The sequence below is a fragment of the Oncorhynchus masou genome, chromosome 18 (genome assembly GCF_036934945.1).
Source record: "Oncorhynchus masou masou isolate Uvic2021 chromosome 18, UVic_Omas_1.1, whole genome shotgun sequence".
Taxonomy (NCBI): Eukaryota; Metazoa; Chordata; class Actinopteri; order Salmoniformes; family Salmonidae; genus Oncorhynchus; species Oncorhynchus masou.
In genome coordinates this window covers 1052501-1080000 of record NC_088229.1, presented here as the reverse complement: position 1 = coordinate 1080000, position 27500 = coordinate 1052501, and the positions used below count along the sequence as shown (strand labels likewise).

The window sequence follows — 27500 nt, the reverse complement described above, 5'->3', positions numbered from 1 at the left end:
AGGGTGTTATCAGGGTGTTCTGTTCAGGCTGGGGTCGGGGTGTTATCAGGGTGTTCTGTTCAGGCTGGGGTCAGGGTGTTATCAGGGTGTTCTGTTCAGGCTGGGGTCAGGGTGTTATCAGGGTGTTCTGTTCAGGCTGGGGTCGGGGTGTTATCAGGGTGTTCTGTTCAGACTGGGGTCGGGGTGTTATCAGGGTGTTCTGTTCAGGCTGGGGTCAGGGTGTTATCAGGGTGTTCTGTTCAGGCTGGGGTCAGGGTGTTATCAGGGTGTTCTGTTCAGGCTGGGGTCAGGGTGTTATCAGGGTGTTCTGTTCAGGCTGGGGTCAGGGTGTTATCAGGGTGTTATCAGGGTGTTCTGTTCAGGCTGGGGTCAGGGTGTTATCAGGGTGTTATCAGGGTGTTCTGTTCAGGCTGGGGTCAGGGTGTTATCAGGGTGTTCTGTTCAGGCTGGGGTCGGGGTGTTATCAGGGTGTTCTGTTCAGGCTGGGGTCAGGGTGTTATCAGGGTGTTCTGTTCAGGCTGGGGTCAGGGTGTTCTGTTCAGGCTGGGGTCAGGGTGTTATCAGGGTGTTCTGTTCAGGCTGGGGTCAGGGTGTTATCAGGGTGTTCTGTTCAGGCTGGGGTCAGGGTGTTATCAGGGTGTTCTGTTCAGGCTGGGGTCGGGGTGTTATCAGGGTGTTCTGTTCAGACTGGGGTCGGGGTGTTATCAGGGTGTTCTGTTCAGGCTGGGGTCGGGGTGTTATCAGGGTGTTCTGTTCAGGCTGGGGTCAGGGTGTTATCAGGGTGTTCTGTTCAGGCTGGGGTCAGGGTGTTATCAGGGTGTTCTGTTCAGGCTGGGGTCAGGGTGTTATCAGGGTGTTATCAGGGTGTTCTGTTCAGGCTGGGGTCAGGGTGTTATCAGGGTGTTATCAGGGTGTTCTGTTCAGGCTGGGGTCAGGGTGTTATCAGGGTGTTCTGTTCAGGCTGGGGTCGGGGTGTTATCAGGGTGTTCTGTTCAGGCTGGGGTCAGGGTGTTATCAGGGTGTTCTGTTCAGGCTGGGGTCAGGGTGTTATCAGGGTGTTATCAGGGTGTTCTGTTCAGGCTGGGGTCAGGGTGTTATCAGGGTGTTCTGTTCAGGCTGGGGTCAGGGTGTTATCAGGGTGTTCTGTTCAGTTATCGGTTCTTGTTGGTAACCTTGATGTTAGGGAGTCGGGCCAAACAGGATCAATTCTAATGGGGAGTTTCCTTGTCAATACTGTGTCTTACTGTGTGTGTAGGCCAGACAGTGCAGTACCGGGGGACGTGTTGGTGCTGACCAAGCCTCTAGGAACCCAGGTAGCTGTCAACGCTCACCAGTGGCTGGACCAGGTACTATACCATAATGCTGTCTGTCTGGTGGCTGGACCAGGTAGGTGATAGACAGACCAGGATGCTAGAATATCTGTCTGGTGGCTAGACCGGGTAGGTGATATTCTAGCTTCCTGGTCTGTCTTCACTTTCTCTCTGGGGAAGTCAGAGACTTCTTTTAGATTTTTCTGTAGTGTCCAAAAATTAGGATGTCTCATTGAAATAGGTAAATAATCTCTCCTCTTTCGATCCCTACTTCTCTGCCTCTTGTGTGTATGTGTGCGTGCAGCCAGAGAGGTGGAATAAGATCAAGCTAGTGGTCTCTAAGGAGGAAGTGGAGCAGGCCTACCAGGAAGCCATGTTCTCCATGGCAACGCTCAACCGCACAGGTAACACACACACTAATTTAACAGGTAGCCTAGCGATTTAAGCGCTTTGGGCCAGTCACCGGAAGGCTGCTGATTTGAATCCCCGAGCCATCAATTAAGGCCCCGCACCTACCTCTCTGATTCAGAGGGGTTAAATGTGGAAGACACATTTCAGTTGATTGCATTCAGTTAAAAACTGACGAGCCCATCCCCCCCCACACACACACATTAACATAACACACACAGCAACCTAGTCTGTAACAACCCACTGTGTGTTTGTGTGCGATCACAGCGGCAGGCCTCATGCACAGGTTCCAGGCCCACGCTGCAACAGACGTGACTGGGTTTGGGTTGCTAGGGCACGCCCGTAACCTAGCGACGATGCAACGTGCTGAGGTAGCCTTCGTCATCCACAACCTCCCCATCATTGCCAAGATGGCCGCCATCAGCAAGGCCTATGGAAACATCTTCAACCTGCTGGGGGGGACGTCCTCGGAGACATCTGGTAGGAGACTAGAGCTTGGCCAAAATATCATCTACCAATATGTTTCGTATTTATTTTATGTTTTTGAGTAATCAAAGTTCTTCATTTGCTTTATGAGTGAACCCAGGGTGTCAACACATATATTCGAAGTGATTTCATTGGGTCTATCTCCATTCTGATGGTTTCATAGTGTTTTTATTCATCTATTTACTCTGTTTTTGCCCCAATGTCCTGGTATCCAATTGGTAGTTACAGTCTTGTCTCATCGCTGCAACTCCCGTATGGACTCGGGAGAGGCGAAGGTCGAGAGCCGTGCATCCTCCGAAACCCAACGCCTGCTTAACCCGGAAGCCAGCCGCACCAATGTGTCGGAGGAAACACCGTACACCTGGCAACCGCGTTAGCGTGGACTGCGCTCAGGTCCACCACAGGAGTCGCTAGTGCATGATGGGACAAGGACATCCCTGCCTGCCAAACCCTCCCCTAACTCGGACGACGCTGGGCTAATTGTGCGCCGCCCCATGGGTCTCCCGGTCCCGGCCGGCTGCGACAGAGCCTGGACTCGAACCCAGAATCTCTAGTGGCACAGTTAGCACTGCGATGCACTTGGGAGGCCTGTTTTATACTGTTTAATCAAACTTCAACCAAAGGTTTCTAATTTGAGATGTCTACACTGCCGCTTAAGGGCTGCACGGTGTGGCCAAAAGTATCTAGGCCTTAATTTTGACCAAATATTGCAATTAGATCAAAACATAAGTAAATTGTTGGAATCATGGAAATAGAATGATTATTCTGTAGTTAGAATGTAATACTGGGCACTTTGAAAACAGTTTTTAGCACGACAGCGAATTAAAAAGCCAGGGAGGCGTTCATAGGAATTAGAATACTAGTAGGGTCTCTATGGAGGCACTATTGTAACAGGGTAGGAACCAAAGTGTTGGTCAGTGTATAGGGACCCTATACATTTTGACTTGTCATGCTTATGTATATAGGTTAATTTGCATAACTTTGTGGAATTAAATTGGTGCGTATTTTCATTGGTGGTTATGTAGCCCATCATATTCAGCACACAACATACAGATCCTATATTTGAGTGGAAAATCTGTCAAAGTGCAAGAGCTGTTGCTACAGCTCTTCAAATGGCTCTTTCTTTGCTATTGGAACTAAACGTGCTTTAATCAACGAGACCAATCAATGCTAAACAATTCTAACTGCAATCGCGTGTTTTGATGGCCACGATTTAAAAGAAGCTATTTTTATTTCTCAGCTGGTAATTGAAGCGCGCTTCCCATTCTCCATTCAAGTGCTTAGGCAGGCTTGAGCATGTCACACATTTGAAATATGCAGTATGCATTTTGAAAACGTATACTTCGTTGTTTGAAAGTTTTTTTTATTTATTTCATATTATGAGGCATGTCTTACCTTGCTTCAAAGTAGCCTAGTCAAAGTGATTTTGTGAAGACTTTCATATGCCATTGAAATCAGTAGCATATTTCTCCCATGTTCTGTTGGTTGTCAAATCAACTTTCTTTCATTGTCCAGTAGCTCAAACAGTCCTAGTCATATTAGCATCCCATGCTAGTTGATGATAGTCCTAGTCATATTAGGATGATAGTCCTAGTCATATTAGCATCCCATGCTAGTTGATGATAGTCCTAGTCATATTAGCATCCCATGCCAGTTGATGATAGTCCTAGTCATATTAGCATCCCATGCCAGTTGATGATAGTCCTAGTCATATTAGCATCCCATGCTAGTTGATGATAGTCCTAGTCATATTAGCATCCCATGCTAGCTGATGATAGTCCTAGTCATATTAGCATCCCATGCTAGTTGATGATAGTCCTAGTCATATTAGCATCCCATGCTAGTTGATGATAGTCCTAGTCATATTAGCATCCCATGCTAGTTGATGATAGTCCTAGTCATATTAGCATCCCATGCCAGTTGATGATAGTCCTAGTCATATTAGCATCCCATGCCAGTTGATGATAGTCCTAGTCATATTAGCATCCCATGCCAGTTGATGATAGTCCTAGTCATATTAGCATCCCATGCTAGTTGTTGCATCTTTAGATCTCTAATTTCTAATTGATACTTTCCTATCTGTCAAGCCTGTATGTGCAGTGCGCTTTTGGCAATGGAGTTTTCCCGTCAATTTCTTTATGAAACGAACATTTGTGTGTAGCCTTGTGCTGCTACCTCAACATTTGAAGCTTAATGTTATGGTCTGTTGGATAGCTTCTCTTTGCTTTTTAAAGGTTGATGTTTGATTATGAGATGGGGTGAAATCCAAAGTTGTGCTATATTACACTGCTCAAAAAAATAAAGGGAACACTTAAACAGCACAATGCAACTCCAAGTCAATCACACTTCTGTGAAATCAAACTGTCCACTTAGGAAGCAACACTGATTGACAATACATTTCACATGCTGTTGTGCAAATGGAATAGACAACAGGTGGAAATTATAAGCAATTAGCAAGACACCCCCAATAAAGGAGTGGTTCTGCAGGTGGGGACCACAGACCACTTCTCAGTTCCTATGCTTCCTGGCTGATGTTTTGGTCACTTGAATGCTGGCGGTGCTTTCACTCTAGTGGTAGCATGAGACGGAGTCTACAACCCACACAAGTGGCTCAGGTAGTGCAGCTCATCTAGGATGGCACATCAATGCGAGCTGTGGCAAGCAGGTTTGCTGTGTCTGTCAGCGTAGTGTCCAGAGCATGGAGGCGCTACCAGGAGACAGGCCAGTACATCAGGAGACGTGGAGGAGGCCGTAGGAGGGCAACAACCCAGCAGCAGGACCGCTACCTCCGCCTTTGTGCAAGGAGCAGGAGCAGGAGGAGCACTGCCAGAGCCCTGCAAAATGACCTCCAGCAGGCCACAAATGTGTATGTGTCTGCTCAAAGGGTCAGAAACAGACTCCATAAGGGTGGTATGAGGGCCCGACGTCCACAGGTGGGGGTTGTGCTTACAGCCCAACACTGTGCAGGACGTTTTTCATTTGCCAGAGAACACCAAGATTGGCAAATTCGCCACTGGCGCCCTGTGCTCTTCACAGATGAAAGCAGGTTCACACTGAGCACATGTGACAGACGTGACAGTCTATATTAATAAAAAATAAAACAACCTACCTTATTTACATCAGTATTCAGACTCTCCTGTGAGACTTGAAATTGAGCTCAGGTACATCCTGTTTCCATTGATCATCCTTGATGTTTCTACAAGTTGATTGGAGTCCACCTGTGGTAAATTCAATTGATTGGACATGATTTGGAAATGCACACACCTGTCTATATAAGGTCCCACAGTTGACAGTACTTCAGAGCAAAAACCAAGCCATGAGGTTGACGGGATTGTCTGTAGAGCTCCGAGACACAGATGTGGGGAAGGGTACCAAAACATTTCTGCAGCATTGAAGGTCCCCAATAACACAGTGGCCTCCATCATTCTTAAATGGAAGATGTTTGGAACCACCAAGACTCTTCCTAGAGCTGGTTGCCCGGCCAAACTGAGCAATCAGGAGAAGGGCCTTGGTCAAGGAGGTGACCAAGGACCCAATGGTCACTCTGACAGAGATCTATAGTTCCTCAGAAGGACAACCAGTTCTGCAGCACTCCACCAATCAGGCCTTTATGGTACAGTGGCCAGACGGAAACCACTCCTCAGTAAAAGGCACATGACAGCACGCTTGGAGTTTGCCAAAAGGAACCTAAAGACTCTTGACCATGAAAAACAAGATTCTCTGGTCTGATTCTTTGGCCTGTATGCCAAGCGTCACGTCTGGAGGAAACCTGGCACCATCGCTACGGTGAAGCATGGTGGTGGCAGCATCATGCTGTAGGGATGTTTTTCAGCTGCAGGGACTGGGAGACTAGTCAGGATCGCGGTAAAGATGAACAGAGCAAAGTACAGAGTTCCTTGATGAAAACCTGCTCCAGACAAAGGGTCACCATCCAACAGGACAACCACCCTAAGGACACGTCTCTGAATGTCCTTGAGTGGCCCAGCCAGAGCCTGGACTTGAACCTGATCGAACATCTCTGGAGAAACCTGAAAATAGCTGTGCAATGACGCTCCCCGTCCAAGCTGATAGAGCTTGAGAGGATCTGCAGAGAAGAATGGGAGAAACTCACCAAATACAAGTGTGCCAAGCTTGTAGTGTCATACCCAAGAAGACAGGAGGCTGTAATCGCTGCCAAATGCTTCAACAAAGTACTGAGTAAAGTGTCTAAATACTTATGTAAATGTTATATTTCATTTTTTTTTATTTTAATACATGTGAAAAAATTGCTAAAAAAAACTCTTGTCATTATGGGGTATTGTGTGTAAATTGACAAAGGTGGGGATGGGTACAATTTTTATAAATTTCAATAAGACTAATGTAAAACAATGTGGGGGGGGTACAATTTTTATAAATTTTTGAATAAGACTAACGTAAAACAATGTGGAAAAAGTCAAGGAGACTTTTCAACGTAGTTGAAAGATCACATCTTCCTCACTGACTAGCGGTTTCAACTCTATTTGCTGTTGAGGTTTGGTCAAACAGAATCGGCCATATGGATGGACACCAACACATTGAGGCATTATTTTACTGTAATAGAGAAGTTGAGGCATTATTTTACTGTAATAGAGAAGTTGAGGCATTATTTTACTGTAATAGAGAAGTTGAGGCATTATTTTACTGTAATAGAGAAGTTGAGGCATTATTTTACTGTAATAGAGAAGTTGAGGCATTATTTTACTGTAATAGAGAAGTTGAGACATTTTACTGCTGCTCAGAGCAGACACTACTAAAACACAAGTATTAATGAACATTGATTCTGGAAAATGGATTTCAGTTTGTTGTGCCATTGCTGTATATTACTATTCAACTGTTATACCTTGTTAGCTAGCAAATGGATCCAAGCTGGCTCAACTGTTATACCTTGTTAGCTAGCAAATGGATCCAAGCTGGCTCAACTTGAAATATAAAGATTAGCTGGCTACTCACGAGCACGTGGGCTTGAGAGATTGTTGATGAGACCTGTGTTAATGTTCTATAGCCTAATTCCTGCTACAATAAGGTAGCATTATTAGTGAATGTACATTATGCGTTTTGTGACAAAAACAAAAAAAGGCAATTTTCATAGACTGAATTGAAAGCCAGATTAGTGATTATTGCAAACAACAACAAAAAGCAGGTTAAACTATTTTGGAAAAAAAATACTAGTGGGTCTGATGGTTGAGGAAAGCTTATTTAGCCTAGGTATTAACTACGTCCTGAATTCAATAGATTATTGCTGACTGTGGAAAATGCAGTGTATTTAACCTTTAATTGTACAACACTTATTTAGAGGTTAAATCTATATATACCCTGAATTGCACAAGTTTGAAAAATCAATATGATTTTTAGGCCATATCGCCCAGTCCTATGTTGAGTGTGACAAATCTAGCAGCGTTGCAGTTCTTAAACCAGTGTGCCTGGCAACTACCAAAGGCACTTCAATCTTTTGCCTTGCCTATTCACCCTCTGAATGGCACACAAACACAATCCATGTCTCAAGGCTTAAACAATACTTCTTTAACCTCTTTCTCCTCCCCGATTTAAAGTGGATTTAACAAGTGACATTAAGGGATCACAGCTTTCACCTGTACTCACCTGGTCCGTCTATGTCATGGAAATAGTAGGTGTTCTTAATGTTTTGTACACTCAGTATACCGTCGTGGCCAAAAGTTTTGAATGACACAAATATACATTTTCACAAAGTCTGCTACCTCAGTTTGTATGATGGCAATTTGAATATAGTCCAGAATGTTATGAAGATGAATTGCAAAGTCCCTCTTTTTGCCATGTAAATGAACTGAATCCCCCAAAAACATTTCCACTGCATTTCAGCCCTGCCACAAAAGGACCAGCTGACATGTCACTGATTCTCTCGTTAACACAGGTGTGAGTGTTGACGAGCACAAGGCTGGAGATCACTCTGTCATGCTGATTGAGTTCGAATAACAGACTGGAAGCTTCAAAAGGAGTCAATCATTGTTCTTCCTCAGTCAACTATGGTTACCTGCAAGGAAACATGTGCCGTCATCATTGCTTTGCACAAAAAGGGCTTCACAGGCAAGGATATTGCTGCCAGTAAGATTGCACCTAAATCAACCATTTATCGGATCATCAAGAACTTCACAACAATTGAACCGCTCTCCTTGAAGAATGCTTCAGGTCGCCCAAGAAAGTCCAGCGAGCGCCAGGACTGTCTCCTAAAGTTGATTCAGCTGCGGGATCGGGGCACCACCAGTACAGAGCTTGCTCAGGAATGGCAGCAGGCAGGTGTGAGTGCATCTGCAAAAGGTACAGGGATTGGACTGGGGTAAAGTCATTTTCTCTGACGTTTGTTTGGGGCATCTGGGGAAAAGCTTGTCCGGAGAAGACCAGGTGAGTGCTACCATTAGTCCTGTGTCAGGCCAACAGTAAAGCATCCTGAGACCATGTGTGGGGTTGCTTCTCAGCCAAGGGAGAGGGCTCACTCACAATGTTGCCTAAGAACACAGCCATGAATAAAGAATGGTACCAACACATCCTCTGAGAGCAACTTCTCCCACCATCCAGGAACAGTATTGTGACGAACAATGCCTTTCCAGCATGATGGAGCACCTTGCCAAAGGGCAAAAGTGATAACTCAGTGGCTCGGGGAACAAAACATGGATATTTTGGGTCCATGGCCAGGAAACTCCCCAGACCTTAATCCTATTGAGAACTTGTGGTCAATCCTCAAGAGGCAGGTGGACAAACAAAAACCCACAAACTCCAAGCATTGATTATGCAAGAATGGGCTGCCATCAGTCAAGATGTGGCCCAGAAGTTAATTGACAGCATGCCAGGGCGGATTGCAGAGGTCTTGAAAAAGAAGGGTCAACACTGCAAATATTGACTCTTTGCATCAACTTCATGTAATTGTTAATAAAAGCCTTTGACACTTGTGGAAATTGATATTTGTGTCATTCTCAACTTTTGGCCACGCCTGCATCATTCCCAGTCGGGTCAGACGGACCAGGCTCATGAGCTCCATACGCAGCCGATTTTAATTAATGGAAAATTAATGTGGTTTATGCTTCGTTTCGCATCAAACTGAATCGCATCGATTTGTTCCTCCAATCAAACCAAATCACAGTAAATCATTTGAAACTAAAACGTCGCCTGTGTATTGAGTCGTCTTGAAAGGGAAGGATCCCTGCTCTCTATTTGTCTGATTTTTAGAAGATATCGTTGCACCAACAACAACACGCTGAACGACACCAACGCTGGTATCCGGCTGTATTAGCTACGTTTTGCTCTGACTCGGATCACATTTACAGCTCCGAAAGTATTGGAAAAGTGTTTTGGTTTTGTACTCCAGCACTTTGGATTTGAAATGATACAATGACATTAAAATTACTATGTGGTTTTAATTTGAGGATATTTGCATCGATATCTGGTGAACCATTTTGGAAATGACAGCACTTTATGTACAAAAATATAGGGACAGATTCGCTTCCGTGTATAAATGTAGTCAGAAGTTTAGTGTTTGGTCCCATAGTCCTATCACACAATGACTACATCAAACTTGTGACTCTATAAACTTGTTGGATGCATTTGCTGTTTGTTTTTTGGTTGTGTTTCAGATTATTTTGTGTCCAATAGAAATGAGATGATAAATAATGTATTGTGTCATTTTGGAGTCACTTTTATTGCAAATAAGAATAGAATGTGTCTAAACACTGCTACATGTAATATGTATGTTACCATGGTTATGGGTAACTCTGAATGTATCATGAATAACGAGTGAGAAAGTTAGAGGCATAAATATCATACCCCCTCAAAATGCTAACCTCTCACCATTACAGTAACAGGGGAGGTTAGCATTTTATATCATACCCAAGACAGGCTAACCTCTCACCATTACAATAACAGGGGAGGTTAGCATTTTATATCATACCCAAGACATGCTAACCTCTCACCATTACAATGTCTTGGGGGTATGATATAAAATGCTAACCTCCCGTTATTTTAATGGTGAGAGGTTAGCATGTCTTGGGTATGATATAAAATGCTAACCTCCCCTGTTATTGTAATGGTGAGAGGTTAGCATGTCTTGGGTATGATATAAAATGCTAACCTCCCGTTATTTTAATGGTGAGAGGTTAGCATGTCTTGGGTATGATATAAAATGCTAACCTCCCCTATTATTGTAATGGTGAGAGGTTAGCATGTCTTGGGTATGATATAAAATGCTAACCTCCCCTGTTATTGTAATGGTGAGAGGTTAGCCTGTCTTGGGTATGATATAAAATGCTAACCTCCCCTGTTATTGTAATGGTGAGAGGTTAGCATGTCTTGGGTATGATATAAAATGCTAACCTCCCCTGTTATTTTAATGGTGAGAGGTTAGCATGTCTTGGGTATGATATAAAATGCTAACCTCCCCTGTTATTGTAATGGTGAGAGGTTAGCATGTCTTGGGGGTATGATATAAAATGCTAACCTCCCCTGTTATTGTAATGGGGAGAGGTTAGCATGTCTTGGCGGTATGCTAACCACTCCTGTTATTGCAATGTGGAGAGGTTGAGAGGTTAGCATGTCTTGGGGGTGTGATATTTATGCTCTGTAGCTTTCTCACTCATCATTATTTGCAAATCATTCAGGGTTATCTTTAATCATGAAGTATTTAGGAACATTTTATTTTAATGTACAATAAAGGTTACTCCCAAATGACACTGTTATTTCCCATTCACCCTGTAGGTGGCCTTCTAGTAAGTCTGCCCAGAGAGCAGGCGGCCCGGTTCTGTGCGGAGGTGAAGGGTCAGGGGTCTGGGGGTGGAGCCTGGATCATCGGCATCGTGGAGAAAGGAGAACGCGGCGCTCGCATCATCGACAAACCACGCATCATCGAAGTCCAACCGAGAGGGACCGCTGCAGCCAATCAGGAGAACAGCAGCTCCACTAGTCCAGCTCCTGGCGATACGCCGTCATAGACTCTCCCTCTTACGTGTGTTGCTGTCCATCTCTTTCCCTTGTTTAGCCACAGAGCTACAGGCCAAAACACCGAACATGGAGAGGGAATGGACAACACTCCAAATGGTTCCTCTTTTAAATTAAATTAACATTCCAACAGTTTTCCCTCCAATCAGTGAATGGGAAATAGATCAAGTTGTGTATGTGATTTTAGAGTGTGGGTCAGAACATTCTTCTGGTGAAACTTTTGTCATTGTGAGAGTCGTTGGAAAAATGTTTATTTAATGTGTTTCTATTGGATAGTTGGCTTGTCTATAAGGATGTCTGGCTCTACCCATTGGTTCAGAGGCAGGGTTGAGCAGCTCTCTCTGGACCAATGGGGTCGTCCGGTATGTCCTCTGCCAGCTGACTGGCTGCTCAGCTCAAAGCCCCTCCTACCTGTTTATGAAGCTCCGCCTTCCAAACCTCAGCCAATGGGGCCAGGCGGAGTGGATGTCTGTCTCAGGAAGGGGGTGGGGCTCATGTGCTGGGTTCCAGCCATTGGCTATGTGTTTCTGGAGAATTCACAATCAATAAACCGATCATCAACTCACTGTTCTGTCCCTTTGGTACTTCCTGTGTGTGTGTGATTTAAAATGAATGTATTTTTTAGGACAGTGGGGTACAGAATGATTAATGGTGGAATACGTTAGAATATTGGTCTTCTGTATATCAGTTGGTTGAGCACGGCGCATGCGACCATCCATAAGATGTTGTATGCATGCATACAGGATAAAAGTGTCTGCTATTAAGGCATATTTTATATTAAAATGTATCACCGTGTTCTAACCCGGGAGACCTGGGAAAAGATCCGTCAGTCGTGGGCTGCTTCAGCCTGCCCCGCTTTCCAACCCTCTGAAAAAGAGACGCAAATAAGATGAGAATAGCAGAAACTGTTGGATAATGGAAGTTGATTTAAAAAAATACTTTATTGTTAATGTTGTTGGTTAGCTAGCTAGCGAATTTTAGCTATATTGGCATAGACATGATGACATCAGTCAAAACAAGACATAGTATCATTAAGTTGGAACAAGCCACCTAACGAGTCCCCACACGGCAGCTTCTTGTCATTGAGCACGGTTACGTGCACACAATAATGCGACCGTGGACAGTCCGTTTGTTTCCATGGACACATCTATAACCAGGCTACTGATTAATAAATACAGAAAATCGCCAATCAAAATGAACGTTCTGGCACAGTGACAGTGTTATTTTTGCTTAAGACTTTTTGATTCTGAGTTCGGACATATACAGTACATTTGAAACATAAGATGCATCCTTTCACCTTTCCCGAAATCACTTCACTCGCGCAAAGAGTGGGGCGTTGGTGCTGGCACATGCGCATATTAAGCTGTTTCCATGTCCTAATAATTCTAAAGATTGCTCAGAAAACCTGTTGTTTTAATCGGTATCTGCTCACATCGATTATGACCTTACGCCGATTAAGATAAACAGAGTAAGGAGTTTACATGATTAATGCCATAATCATTTTAATATCGAATGCTGTTTTCAATGACAACTGGGAACTCTGAAAAATACGTGGTCAAATCATGACGGCAGTGATTTTCAGGTCGGAAAGTCGAAGCTCTAGAGAGGACATAGTTCCCTAATTGGAATTCCGAATTGGATGACAGTTCAAAACCATTTTTTCCCAGTTGGAGCTTTGTGTCCAGTTTCCTTGAACGCTCGGAAGTCTGAGATTACCGAGTTTCCAGTTGTTTTGAACGCGGCATAAGAACTAGAGACTGCCACCAAGATGGCCGACCATTGTTTCAACGTAATCTACTCACTATTGCATATGTCGATTCGTGTGGGTTCACTTTAAATGGACATAAATGGTGCAGATCTCGGTTCCTTATCGTTTACGTTCACTGCTCCTACGTCTTTGACTCATCCTACTACTACAGTTTATACTTTTATATCATCTTTGTTGTTTTGTCTTTGTCTATATTAACACTTAATGCTCGAGGGGTAACGAAACAATGTGAAGCGCAAGGCCTTATTTTTATTTGCTATACAATTTCGAACAGATTGTAGCTTTTTTCAAGAGTCTCACTCAATTTCGGCTGATGTCAACTTCTGGAGGTCACAGTGGGGCAACAATATTTGTCTTTCCCATGGATCTGAATGCTCCGCTGGTGTTGCTACAATGAAAAATACCTTTGGTGGTAATATTCTACACTCTGTGACCCCTTTGGTCACTTTATCTGTCTTGTGATCTGTTACAATGACATTACGCTCATTACTGTAAACTTCTACAAGTACAACACCAAACATGAGAATGATGAGTTACAATGACATTACACTCATTACTGTAAACTTCTACCGGGTACAACACCAAACATGAGAATGATGAGTTACAATGACATTACGCTCATTACTGTAAACTTCTACAGGTACAACACCAAACATGAGAATGATGAGTTACAATGACATTACGCCCATTACTGTAAAATTCTACAACACCAAACATGAGAATGATAAGATACAATGACATTACGCTCATTACTGTAAAATTCTACAACACCAAACATGAGAATGATGAGTTACAATGACATTACACTCATTACTGTAAACTTCTACAACACCAAACATGAGTATGATGAGTTGCAATGACATTACACTCATTACTGTAAACTTCTACAACACCAAACATGAGAATGATGAGTTGCTTGAATCTATAGAGAAACATATACTTCATTGGTTATCTAAATGTCCCAATGCGTTATTATTGATAGGAGGGGACTTTAACATCACTATAGATAATTCATCTGATAGATGGCCCCCAGGAGGGGACTTTAACATCACTATAGATAATTCATCTGATAGATGGCCCCCAGGAGGGGACTTTAACATCACTATAGATAATTCATCTGATAGATGGCCCCCAGGAGGGGACTTTAACATCACTATAGATAATTCATCTGATAGATGGCCCTCAGGAGGGGACTTTAACATCACTATAGATAATTCATCTGATAGATGGCCCCCAGGAGGGGACTTTAACATCACTATAGATAATTCATCTGATAGATGGCCCTCAGGAGGGGACTTTAACATCACTATAGATAATTCAACTGATAGATGGCCCCCAGGAGGGGACTTTAACATCACTATAGATAATTCATCTGATAGATGGCCCCCAGGAGGGGACTTTAACATTACTATAGATAATTCATCTGATAGATGGCCCTCAGGTTATTATAGATAGGAGGGGACTTTAACATCACTATAGATAATTCATCTGATAGATGGCCCCCAGGAGGGGACTTTAACATCACTATAGATAATTCATCTGATAGATGGCCCCCAGGTAGGCCAACCAATCAGAATTTGGGTTTAATCCCTTTTATGGAGAAGTTTGATCTTACTGATATATGGAGAGAGAGGTTTCCGGCCGACAGATCATTCAGAGTAACAAAACAGGTTCCAGACCATCCAGAATAGATTTTGGGCTCATATCCAAATGTATTGATAGTGAGTGTGTTACTACAAATATTTGTACTACTCCCCTCACAGACCATAGGGCCATTTACATTGATATCAAAATATTTACCCCTGATATTAACCTTGGCAGAGCATCATACTGGAAGCTAAATAGCTCATTATTAAATCATGATATAGTTCAATTTGAGGTTAAAGATCTGCTCTCACACTTTTGGGAAAGGGCTTGTGAAGAAAAATCTTATTGCAAGAACTGGGAGCTCTTTAAATGTGTGTCCAAATACCTTAGAAAATATGGTAGTAATCTTGCTAAGACCAGAAGAGCTGAGGAGGAAAAGGTGATCATTAAGATAACTTCCCTTTCTCAGAGGTCCCCAGCCGGCCTCTCGGGGGAGGAGAAGATGGAACTAATTTACAAAATAAACTGGATAATACATATAGATTAAATAAACTGGATAATATATATAGATTAAATAAACTGGATAATATATATAGATTAAATAAACTGAATAATATATATAGATTAAATAAACTAGATAATATATATAGATTAAATAAACTGGATAATATATATAGATTAAATAAACTGGATAATATATATAGATTAAATAAACTGGATAATATATATAGATTAAATAAACTGGATAATATATATATAGATTAAATAAACTGGATAATATATATAGATTAAATAAACTGGATAATATATATAGATTAAATAAACTGGATAATATATATAGATTAAATAAACTGGATAATATATATAGATTAAATAAACTGGATAATATATATAGATTAAATAAACTGAATAATATATATAGATTAAATAAACTGGATAATATATATAGATTAAATAAACTGGATAATATATATAGATTAAATAAACTGGATAATATATATAGATTAAATAAACTGGATAATATATATAGATTAAATAAACTGGATAATATATATAGATTAAATAAACTGGATAATATATATAGATTAAATAAACTGGATAATATATATAGATTAAATAAACTGGATAATACATATAGATTAAATAAACTGAATAATATATATAGATTAAATAAACTGGATAATATATATAGATTATATATATAGATTAAATAAACTGGATAATATATATAGATTAAATAAACTGAATAATATATATAGATTAAATAAACTGGATAATATATATAGATTAAATAAACTGGATAATATATATAGATTAAATAAACTGGATAATATATATAGATTAAATAAACTGGATAATATATATAGATTAAATAAACTGGATAATACATATAGATTAAATAAACTGAATAATATATATAGATTAAATAAACTAGATAATATATATAGATTATATATATAGATTAAATAAACTGGATAATATATATAGATTAAATAAACTGAATAATATATATAGATTAAATAAACTGGATAATATATATAGATTAAATAAACTGGATAATATATATAGATTAAATAAACTGGATAATATATATAGATTAAATAAACTGGATAATATATATAGATTAAATAAACTGGATAATATATATAGATTAAATAAACTGGATAATATATATAGATTAAATAAACTGGATAATATATATAGATTAAATAAACTGGATAATATATATAGATTAAATAAACTGGATAATATATATAGATTATATATATAGATTAAATAAACTGGATAATATATATAGATTAAATAAACTGGATAATATATATAGATTAAAAACAGAAGGAGCCTTCTGAGGAAGGAGGAAGAACAGAATTCATCCTATTTCTTTAGACTTGAGAAATTTCACTCTAAAAATAACACTATCCATAAGTTAAACATTGATGGTGTTATTACAGATGACCAAAAATGAATTGCTAAATACTGTAGCAATTTTTATAGAAAATTGTATAGCTCTATGTACTGTCAGGAATTCACAGATATGTTTTTTAACTCGCTGAATAATATTCACTCTATCAGTGATATAGAATCTAAACAATGTGATGAACCCATCAAAGTTGAAGAGATTATAGAGTCTATCAAACATCTAAAGAACAATAAATCACCAGGTGTTGATGGAATTACATCAGAATTTTACAAATTATTTTCTGAATAAGTAGCTCCCTACCTATTTGAAGTCTTATTAGAGAGTATTAAAAACAATGTTCTCCCTCCTACAATGAGTCAGGGGTTAATAACACTGATACCTAAGCCTAAAAAAGAAGCGCTGTTCATCGATAACTGGTGTCCAATTTGTCTTCATAAAAATGACTATAAGATAAGCCTTATAAGCCTTACTACTTGCAAAAAGAGTTAAAGAAGTCCTGGATGCAATCATTGATGAAACACAGCCTGGCTTCATGGGGAACAGACATATTTCTAAACATGTCAGACTAGTATTAGACATACTTGACTACTCAGACCTAATAACTGAGGATAGCTTCATATTATTTTTAGATTTTTATAAAGCATTTGACACAGTAGAGCATCAGTTTCTCTTCCACTCCCTTGAGAGACTTGGCTTTGGGGATTTTTTCTGTAAGGCTATTAAGACTCTCTATGCAAATGGTAACAGCTCTATCAAATTGAAATATGGCACCTCACCTAGATTTGAGTTAAAGAGAGGAATTCGGCAAGGTTGTCCTATCTCTCCGTACCTGTTTTTATTAATCACCCAACTTCTTGCAAATTCTTTAAATAACAGTCCTGTACAAGGTATTTCCATAGCTGGTAAATACATTATTATAAGCCAGCTGGGTGATGATACTACACTTTTCTGAGAGTCGCTAACCAAGTTCCCATATCGATCAATGTGATACAATCCTTTTCCAAAGGTCTGGTCTATATCTTAACATTAATAAATGTGAACTCTTAGCTCTCAAAGATTGTGTGACACCTTCATATTATGGTATTCCAGTAAAAGAAGAACTTCCATATTTAGGCATAACCATTACAAAGGATCAGATGTCAAGAGGCTTACTGAATTTGAACCCTCTTATTAAAAAACCCCAGAAGAAACTAAATCAATGGCGACAGAGGGACTTATCTTTAAAAGGTTGATTCCTAATAACCAAGGCTGAAGGTATCTCTAGACTAACATATGGTGCTCTATCTTTATATCTTGACAGTAAAATAAGCAAGGAGATAGAACAGATGCTTTTCAACTTTCTGTGGAGAAACAGTATCCATTATATTAGGAAAACTGTTGTAATGAACACTTATGAGAATGGTGGGCTGAATTTTCTGGACTTTACTAGTTTAAACAATACTTTTAAAATCAATTGGATAAAACAATTCCTAAGAAGACCCACTTCTATCCGGAATTTTATTCCTCATCATGTCTTCTCTACTTTTGGTGGCCTTAACTTCATGTTGTTTTTGCAATTATAATATTGACAAAGTTCCAGTGAAACTTTCTGTTTTTCATCGGCAGGTCTTCTTGTCCTTCATTTATAAACATAATTTTTCTCCACACAGATATTATATATGGAATAATCGGGATATATTATATAAAAATACCTCTCTGTTTTTAGAATATTGGTTCCAAAATAATATCCTATTGGTGAGCCAACTGGTAAATGCAGAGGGTCTTTTACTCAGTTATAAAGAATTCGTATCACTTTACAAGGTCCCTGTAACACCTAAAGAGGTTGTAATTGTTTTAGATGCCATTCCCTCAGGTGTTGCTCTGTTATTCAGGAACGTGTCAAGACCTGACCCTCAGAGCCGACCTTCTATTGACCCTGTTGACTCATCAGTAGGAAAGATTTGTTTCTCTTTTGGTCCATTCAACAACAGAGCGATACGAACCTTGTTTCAGCAGCATGTTGTATCTATACCTCATGTCATGCCTTATTGGAATGGATTTATTGATAATATCTGTTGGAAAAAAGTTTGGATGTTGCCACACACATACCTACTTGTTAACAAAATGTAATAAGTTCCCTTTAAAATGATTCATAAATATTATCCTGCCAACCACTATATTAAGTTTAAGGAAAACATCAACTCAAATTGCTCCTTTTGTAATGACCACCCAGAAACAGTGTTGCATCTTTTTTGGCATTGTATGCATGTGGCAAGACATCAGTAGGTTTATAATTGAACACATTTATGAAGATTTTACACTATTGTGGAGAGATGTACTGCTTGGATTCTTTACATACGATAGAAATAAGCTGAAATATTTTTATGTAATTTATTTCATTATTCTTTTGGCCAAATTTCATATACACAAATGTAAATTTACAAACAGAAAACCAAATTTTCTTACCCTACAAAAAGAAATTGAACTTTATTTTAAAGATGGTTAAATGCTCTACTAACAAAAGCTGTTAGAATTGTAAGTATATGCATGTTGCTTAAGGTCCTTGTGTAATTGTAATGTGATATTGTACCCCCTAGCCCCGCCCCTAGCTCGATTATCCATTGTTTGTAATCTATGTATGCTTGTGTTCCCTGATGTGCTTTATGTATTGATTTGTTGTTAATAAAAATAATTTAAAAAATATTTTACAAAGATTCATGGGGGCTGACATCTTGCAAGTTCCGGTCTCAGAAGCCCATAGGTACATGTGCACGAGCACTTGAGCCCAACACGAACGAGAGCTGGTCGTGAATTTGGATTAGTGGGGGATGGTAAAAGTGCACAAAGCACACCACACAACCACTGGAAACATGAAGAACATGGGGTATGCAAGTAAGTGATTCAGGACTAAGAGGACTGTGCTCTAAATGTGCACCTCAGGAGACAGTTGGATGATATCTGTTGAACACAATCAGAAAAAGCACCATTTGACACAGATCGCTTGGTAACATCCAGTGTATTCTGGGAGCTGTAGTTCTTAATACGGGGAAGCCACAGTACATGTTGAGCTGACCCTGTCTCTGTCCCCACTGACTGACCCTGTCTCTGTCCCCACTGACTGACCCTGTCTCTGTCCCCACTGACTGACCCTGTCTCTGTCCCCACTGACTGACTGACCCTGTCTCTGTCCCCACTGAGCTGACCCTGTCTCTGTCCCCACTGACTGACCCTGTCTCTGTCCCCACTGACTGACCCTGTCTCTGTCCCCACTGACTGACCCTGTCTCTGTCCCCACTGACTGACCCTGTATCTGTCCCCACTGACTGACCCTGTCTCTGTCCCCACTGACTGACCCTGTCTCTGTCCCCACTGACTGACCCTGTCTCTGTCCCCACTGACTGACCCTGTCTCTGTCCCCACTGACTGACCCTGTCTCTGTCCCCACTGACTGACTGACCCTGTCTCTGTCCCCACTGACTGACCCTGTCTCTGTCCCCACTGACTGACTGACCCTGTCTCTGTCCCCACTGACTGACCCTGTCTCTGTCCCCACTGACTGACCCTGTTTCTGTCCCCACTGACTGACCCTGTCTCTGTCCCCACTGACTGACCCTGTCTCTATCCCCACTGACTGACCCTGTCTCTGTCCCCACTGACTGACCCTGTCTCTGTCCCCACTGACTGACCCTGTCTCTGTCTCCACTGACTGACCCTGTCTCTGTCCCCACTGACTGACCCTGTCTCTGTCTCCACTGACTGACCCTGTCTCTGTCCCCACTGACTGACCCTGTCTCTGTCCCCACTGACTGACCCTGTCTCTGTCCCCACTGACTGACCCTGTCTCTGTCTCCACTGACTGACCCTGTCTCTGTCCCCACTGACTGACCCTGTCTCTGTCCCCACTGACTGACCCTGTCTCTGTCCCCACTGACTGACCCTGTCTCTGTCCCCACTGACTGACCCTGTCTCTGTCCCCACTGACTGACCCTGTCTCTGTCCCCACTGACTGACCCTGTCTCTGTCCCCACTGACTGACCCTGTCTCTGTCCCCACTGACTGACCCTGTCTCTGTCCCCACTGACTGACCCTGTCTCTGTCCCCACTGACTGACTGACCCTGTCTCTGTCCCCACTGACTGACCCTGTCTTTGTCCCCACTGACTGACCCTGTCTCTGTCCCCACTGACTGACCGTGTCTCTGTCCCCACTGACTGACTGACCCTGTCTCTGTCCCCACTGACTGACCCTGTCTCTGTCCCCACTGACTGACCCTGTCTCTGTCCCCACTGACTGACCCTGTCTCTGTCCCCACTGACTGACACTGTCTCTGTCCCCACTGACTGACCCTGTCTCTGTCCCCACTGACTGACCCTGTCTCTGTCCCCACTGACTGACCCTGTCTCTGTCTCCACTGACTGACCCTGTCTCTGTCCCCACTGGCTGACTGACCCTGTCTCTGTCCCCACTGACTGACCCTGTCTCTGTCCCCACTGACTGACCCTATCTCTGTCCCCACTGACTGACCCTGTCTCTGTCCCCACTGACTGACCCTGTCTCTGTCCCCACTGACTGACCCTGTCTCTGTCCCCACTGACTGACCCTGTCTCTGTCCCCACTGACTGACCCTGTCTCTGTCCCCACTGACTGACCCTGTCTCTGTCCCCACTGACTGACCCTGTCTCTGTCCCCACTAACTGACCCTGTCTCTGTCCCCACTGACTGACCCTGTCTCTGTCTCCACTGACTGACCCTGTCTCTGTCTCCACTGACTGACCCTGTCTCTGTCCCCACTGACTGACCCTGTTTCTGTCCCCACTGACTGACTGACCCTGTCTCTGTCCCCACTGACTGACCCTGTCTCTGTCCCCACTGACTGACCCTTTCTCTGTCTCCACTGACTGACCCTGTCTCTGTCCCCACTGGCTGACTGACCCTGTCTCTGTCCCCACTGACTGACCCTGTCTCTGTCCCCACTGACTGACCCTGTCTCTGTCCCCACTAACTGACCCTGTCTCTGTCCCCACTGACTGACCCTGTCTCTGTCCCCACTGACTGACCCTGTCTCTGTCCCCACTGACTGACCCTGTCTCTGTCCCCACTGACTGACCCTGTCTCTGTCCCCACTGACTGACCCTGTCTCTGTCCCCACTAACTGACCCTGTCTCTGTCCCCACTGACTGACCCTGTCTCTGTCTCCACTGACTGACCCTGTCTCTGTCTCCACTGACTGACCCTGTCTCTGTCCCCACTGACTGACCCTGTCTCTGTCCCCACTGACTGACCCTGTCTCTGTCCCCACTGACTGACCCTGTCTCTGTCCCCACTGACTGACCCTGTCTCTGTCCCCACTGACTGACCCTGTCTCTGTCCCCACTGACTGACCCTATCTCTGTCCCCACTGACTGACCCTGTCTCTGTCCCCACTGACTGACCCTGTCTCTGTCCCCACTGACTGACCCTGTCTCTGTCCCCACTGACTGACCCTGTCTCTGTCCCCACTGACTGACCCTGTCTCTGTCCCCACTGACTGACCCTGTTTCTGTCCCCACTGACTGACCCTGTCTCTGTCCCCACTGACTGACCCTGTCTCTGTCCCCACTGACTGACCCTGTCTCTGTCCCCACTGACTGACTGACCCTGTCTCTGTCCCCACTGACTGACCCTGTCTCTGTCCCCACTGACGGACCCTGTCTCTGTCCCCACTGACTGACTGACCCTGTCTCTGTCTCCTCTGACTGACTGACCCTGTCTCTGTCCCCACTGACTGACCCTGTCTCTGTCCCCACTGACTGACTGACCCTGTCTCTGTCCCCACTGACTGACCCTGTCTCTGTCCCCACTGACGGACCCTGTCTCTGTCCCCACTGACGGACCCTGTCTCTGTCCCCACTGACTGACTGACCCTGTCTCTGTCCCCACTGACTGACCCTGTCTCTGTCCCCACTGACTGACCCTGTCTCTGTCCCCACTGACTGACCCTGTCTCTGTCCCCACTGACTGACCCTGTCTCTGTCCCCACTGACTGACCCTGTTTCTGTCCCCACTGACTGACCCTGTCTCTGTCCCCACTGACTGACCCTGTCTCTGTCCCCACTGACTGACCCTGTCTCTGTCTCCACTGACTGACCCTGTCTCTGTCCCCACTGACTGACCCTGTCTGACCCTGTATCTACTGTCCCACTACTGACTGACCCTGTCTCTACTGACTGACCCTGCCTCAGAAGGGCATTAAAGTGACAGTGAATCAGTAGATAAATGTTGCTTTTCATTTTGTAACCCCTAACCCATAACCATAACCCATACCCCTAACCCATACCCCTAACCCATAACCATACCCCTAACCCATACCCCTAACCCATAACCATACCCCTAAACCATAACCATAACCCATACCCCTAACCATAACCATAATCCATACTCCTAACCCATAACCATAACCCATACCCCTAACCCATAACCCATAACCCCTAACCCATAACCATAACCCATACCCCTAACCCATAACCATAACCCATACCCCTAACCCATAACCCCTAACCCATAACCATAACCCATACCCCTAACCCATAACCATAACCCATACCCCTAACCCATAACCCCTAACCCATAACCATAACCCATACCCCTAACCCATAGCCATAACCCATAACCCATACCCCTAACCATAACCCATACCCCTAACCCATAGCCATAACCCATACCCCTAACCATAACCCATACCCCTAACCCATACCCCTAACCCATAACCATACCCCTAACCCATACCCCTAACCCATAACCATACCCCTAAACCATAACCATAACCCATACCCCTAACCATAACCATAATCCATACTCCTAACCCATAACCATAACCCATACCCCTAACCCATACCCCTAACCATAACCCATAACCATAACCCATAACCCTAACCATAACCCATAACCATAACCCATTCCCAGTTCAACACCTGTGATTACTGTATGCCTCGCTGTATGTCTCTCTCAATTGTCAATATGCCTTGTATACTGTTGTTCAGGTTAGTTATCATTGTTTTAGTTCACAATGGAGCGCCTAGTTCCACTCTTCATACCCCTGATACCTCCTTTGTCCCACCTCCCACATATGCGGTGACCTCACCCATTACAACCAGCATGTCCAGAGATAAAACCTCTCTCATCATCACCCAGTGCCTGGGCTTACCTCCGCCGTACCCGCACCCCACCATACCCCTGTCTGCGCATTATGCCCTGAATATATTCTACCATGCCCAGATACCTGCTCCTCTTATTCTCTGTCCCCAACGCTCTAGGCGACCAGTTTTGATAGCCTTTAGCCGCACCCTCATACTACTCCTTCTCTGTTCCGCGGGTGATGTGGAGGTAAACCCAGGCCCTGCATGTCCCCAGGCACCCTCATTTGTTGACTTCTGTGATCGAAAAAGCCTTGGTTTCATGCATGTCAACATCAGAAGCCTTCTCCCTAAGTTTGTTTTACTCACTGCTTTAGCACACTCTGCTAACCCTGATGTCCTTGCCGTGTCTGAATCCTGGCTCAGGAAGGCCACCAAAAATTCAGAGATTTCCATACCCAACTATAACATCTTCCGTCAAGATAGAACTGCCAAAGGGGGAGGAGTTGCAGTCTACTGCAGAGATAGCCTGCAAAGTAATGTCATACTTTCCAGGTCCATACCCAAACAGTTCGAACTACTAATTCTGAAAATTACTCTCTCCAGAAATAAGTCTCTCACTGTTGCCGCCTGCTACCGACCCCCCTCAGCTCCCAGCTGTGCCCTGGACACCATTTGTGAATTGATTGCCCCCCATCTAGCTTCAGAGTTTGTTCTGTTAGGTGACCTAAACTGGGATATGCTTAACACCCTGGCAGTCCTACAATCTAAGCTAGATGCCCTCAATCTCACACAAATCATCAAGGAACCCACCAGGTACAACCCTAACTCTGTAAGCAAGGGCACCCTCATAGACGTCATCCTGACCAACTGGCCCTCCAAATACACCTCCGCTGTCTTCAATCAGGATCTCAGCGACCACTGCCTCATTGCCTGTATCCGCTACGGTGCCGCAGTCAAACGACCACCCCTCATCACTGTCAAACGCTCCCTAAAACACTTCTCTGAGCAGGCCTTTCTAATCGACCTGGCCCGGGTACCCTGGAAGGACATTGACCTCATCCCGTCAGTTGAGGATGCCTGGTCATTCTTTAAGAGTAACTTCCTCACCATTTTAGATAAGCATGCTCCGTTCAAAAAATGCAGAACTAAGAACAGATACAGCACTTGGTTCACTCCAGACCTGACTGCCCTCGACCAGCACAAAAACATCCTGTGGCGGACTGCAATAGCATCGAATAGTCCCCGCGATATGCAACTGTTCAGGGAAGTCCGGAACCAATACACGCAGTCAGTCAGGAAAGCTAAGGCCAGCTTCTTCAGGCAGAAGTTTGCATCCTGTAGCTCCAACTCCAAAAAGTTCTGGGACACTGTGAAGTCCATGGAGAACAAGAGCACCTCCTCCCAGCTGCCCACTGCACTGAGGCTAGGGAACACGGTCACCACCGACAAATCCATGATTATTGAAAACTTCAACAAGCATTTCTCAACGGCTGGCCATGCCTTCCGCCTGGCTACTCCAACCTCGACCAACAGCTCCGGCCCCCCCCGCAGCTCCTCGCCCAAGCCTCTCCAGGTTCTCCTTTACCCAAATCCAGATAGCAGATGTTCTGAAAGAGCTGCAAAACCTGGACCCGTATAAATCAGCTGGGCTTGACAATCTGGACCCTCTATTTCTGAAACTATCCGCCGCCATTGTCGCAACCCCTATTACCAGCCTGTTCAACCTCTCTTTCATATCGTCTGAGATCCCCAAGGATTGAAAGCTGCCGCAGTCATCCCTCTCTTCAAAGGGGAGACACCCTGGACCCAAACTGTTACAGACCTATATCCATTCTGCCTTGCCTATCTAAGGTCTTTGAAAGCCAAGTCAACAAACAGGTCACTGACCATCTCGAATCCCACCGTACCTTCTCCGCTATGCAATCTGGTTTCCGAGCCGGTCAGGGGTGCACCTCAGCCACACTCAAGGTACTAAACGACATCATAACCGCCATCGATAAAAGACAGTACTGTGCAGCCGTCTTCATCAATCTTGCCAAGGCTTTCGACTCTGTCAATCACCATATTCTTATCGGCAGACTCAGTAGCCTCGGTTTTTCGGATGACTGCCTTGCCTGGTTCACCAATTACTTTGCAGACAGAGTTCAGTGTGTCAAATCGGAGGGCATGCTGTCCGGTCCTCTGGCAGTCTCTATGGGGGTACCACAGGGTTCAATTCTAGGGCCGACTCTTTTCTCTGTATATATCAATGATGTTGCTCTTGCTGCGGGCGATTCCCTGATCCACCTCTACGCAGACGACACCATTCTATATACTTTCGGCCCGTCATTGGACACTGTGCTATCTAACCTCCAAACGAGCTTCAATGCTAGTAAAACCAAATGCATGCTTTTCAACCGATCGCTGCCTGCACCCGCATGCCCGACTAGCATCACCACACTGGATGGTTCCGACCTTGAATATGTGGACACCTATAAGTACCTAGGTGTCTATAAGTACCTAGGTGTCTGGCTAGACTGCAAACTCTCCTTCCAGACCCATATCAAACATCTCCAATCGAAAATCAAATCAAGAGTCGGCTTTCTATTCCGTAACAAAGCCTCCTTCACTCACGCTGCCAAGCTTACCCTAGTAAAACTGACTATCCTACCGATCCTCGACTTCGGCGATGTCATCTACAAAATTGCTTCCAACACTCTTCTCAGCAAACTGGATGCAGTTTATCACAGTGCCATCCGTTTTGTCACTAAAGCACCTTATACTACCCACCACTGCGACTTGTATGCTCTAGTCGGCTGGCCCTCGCTACATATTCGTCGCAAGACCCACTGGCTCCAGGTCGTCTACAAGGCCATGCTAGGTAAAGCTCCGCCTTATCTCAGTTCACTGGTCACGATGGCAACACCCATCCGTAGCACGCGCTCCAGCAGGTGTATCTCACTGATCATCCCTAAAGCCAACACCTCATTCGGCCGCCTTTCGTTCCAGTACTCTGCTGCCTGTGACTGGAACGAATTGCAAAAATCGCTGAAGTTGGAGACCTTTATCTCCCTCACCAACTTCAAACATCAGCTATCTGAGCAGCTAACCGATCGCTGCAGCTGTACATAATCTATTGGTAAATAGCCCACCCATTCTCACCTACCTCATCCCCACAGTTTTTATTTATTTACTTTTCTGCTCTTTTGCACACCAATATCTCTACCTGTACATGATCATTTATCAATCCAGTGTTAATCTGCAATATTGTAATTATTCACCTACCTTCTCATGCCTTTTGCACACATTGTATATAGACTCCCCCTTTTTTTTCTACTGTGTTATTGACTTGTTAATTGTTTACTCCATGTGTAACTCTGTGTTGTCTGTTCACACTGCTATGCTTTATCTTGGCCAGGTCGCAGTTGTAAATGAGAACTTGTTCTCAACTAGCCTACCTGGTTAAATAAAGGTGAAATAAAAATAAAAATAAATAAAATACCCCTAACCCCTAACCATAACCCATACCCACAACCATAACCCATACCCCTAACCATAACCCATACCCCTAACCATAACCCATACCCCTAACCCATACCCCTAACCCATAACCATAACCCATACCCCTAACCCATAACCCATAACCATAACCCATACCCCTAACCCGTAACCATAACCCATACCCCTAACCATAACCCCTAACCATAACCCATACCCCTAACCATAACCATAACCCATACCCCTAACCCTTAACCATAACCATAACCCATACCCCTAACCCATAACCATAACCCATACCCCTAACCATAACCCATACCCCTAACCATAACCCTTACCCCTAACCCATAACCCATACCCCTAACCCTTAACCATAACCCTTAACCATAACCCATACCCCTAACCCATAACCCATACTCCTAACCATAACCCATACCCCTAACCCATAACCCATACCCCTTACCCCTAACCCAT

At 43.7% G+C, this 27500-nt stretch overlaps 1 protein-coding gene across 1 annotated transcript in view; it reads left to right on the top strand.

Moving 5' to 3' along the window:
* The window catches only part of sephs3 (selenophosphate synthetase 3), a 29084-nt gene extending 17338 nt beyond the window's left edge, over window positions 1–11746 (top strand). Inside the window, exons 5-8 of the mRNA XM_064921973.1 lie at window positions 1256–1346; window positions 1615–1714; window positions 1986–2198; window positions 10941–11746. Coding sequence (XP_064778045.1) covers window positions 1256–1346; window positions 1615–1714; window positions 1986–2198; window positions 10941–11173 — 637 coding nt within the window. The 3' untranslated portion in view covers window positions 11174–11746. The remainder of the gene's footprint in view (window positions 1–1255; window positions 1347–1614; window positions 1715–1985; window positions 2199–10940) is intronic.
* The last annotated feature ends 15754 nt before the right edge of the window (window positions 11747–27500 follow it).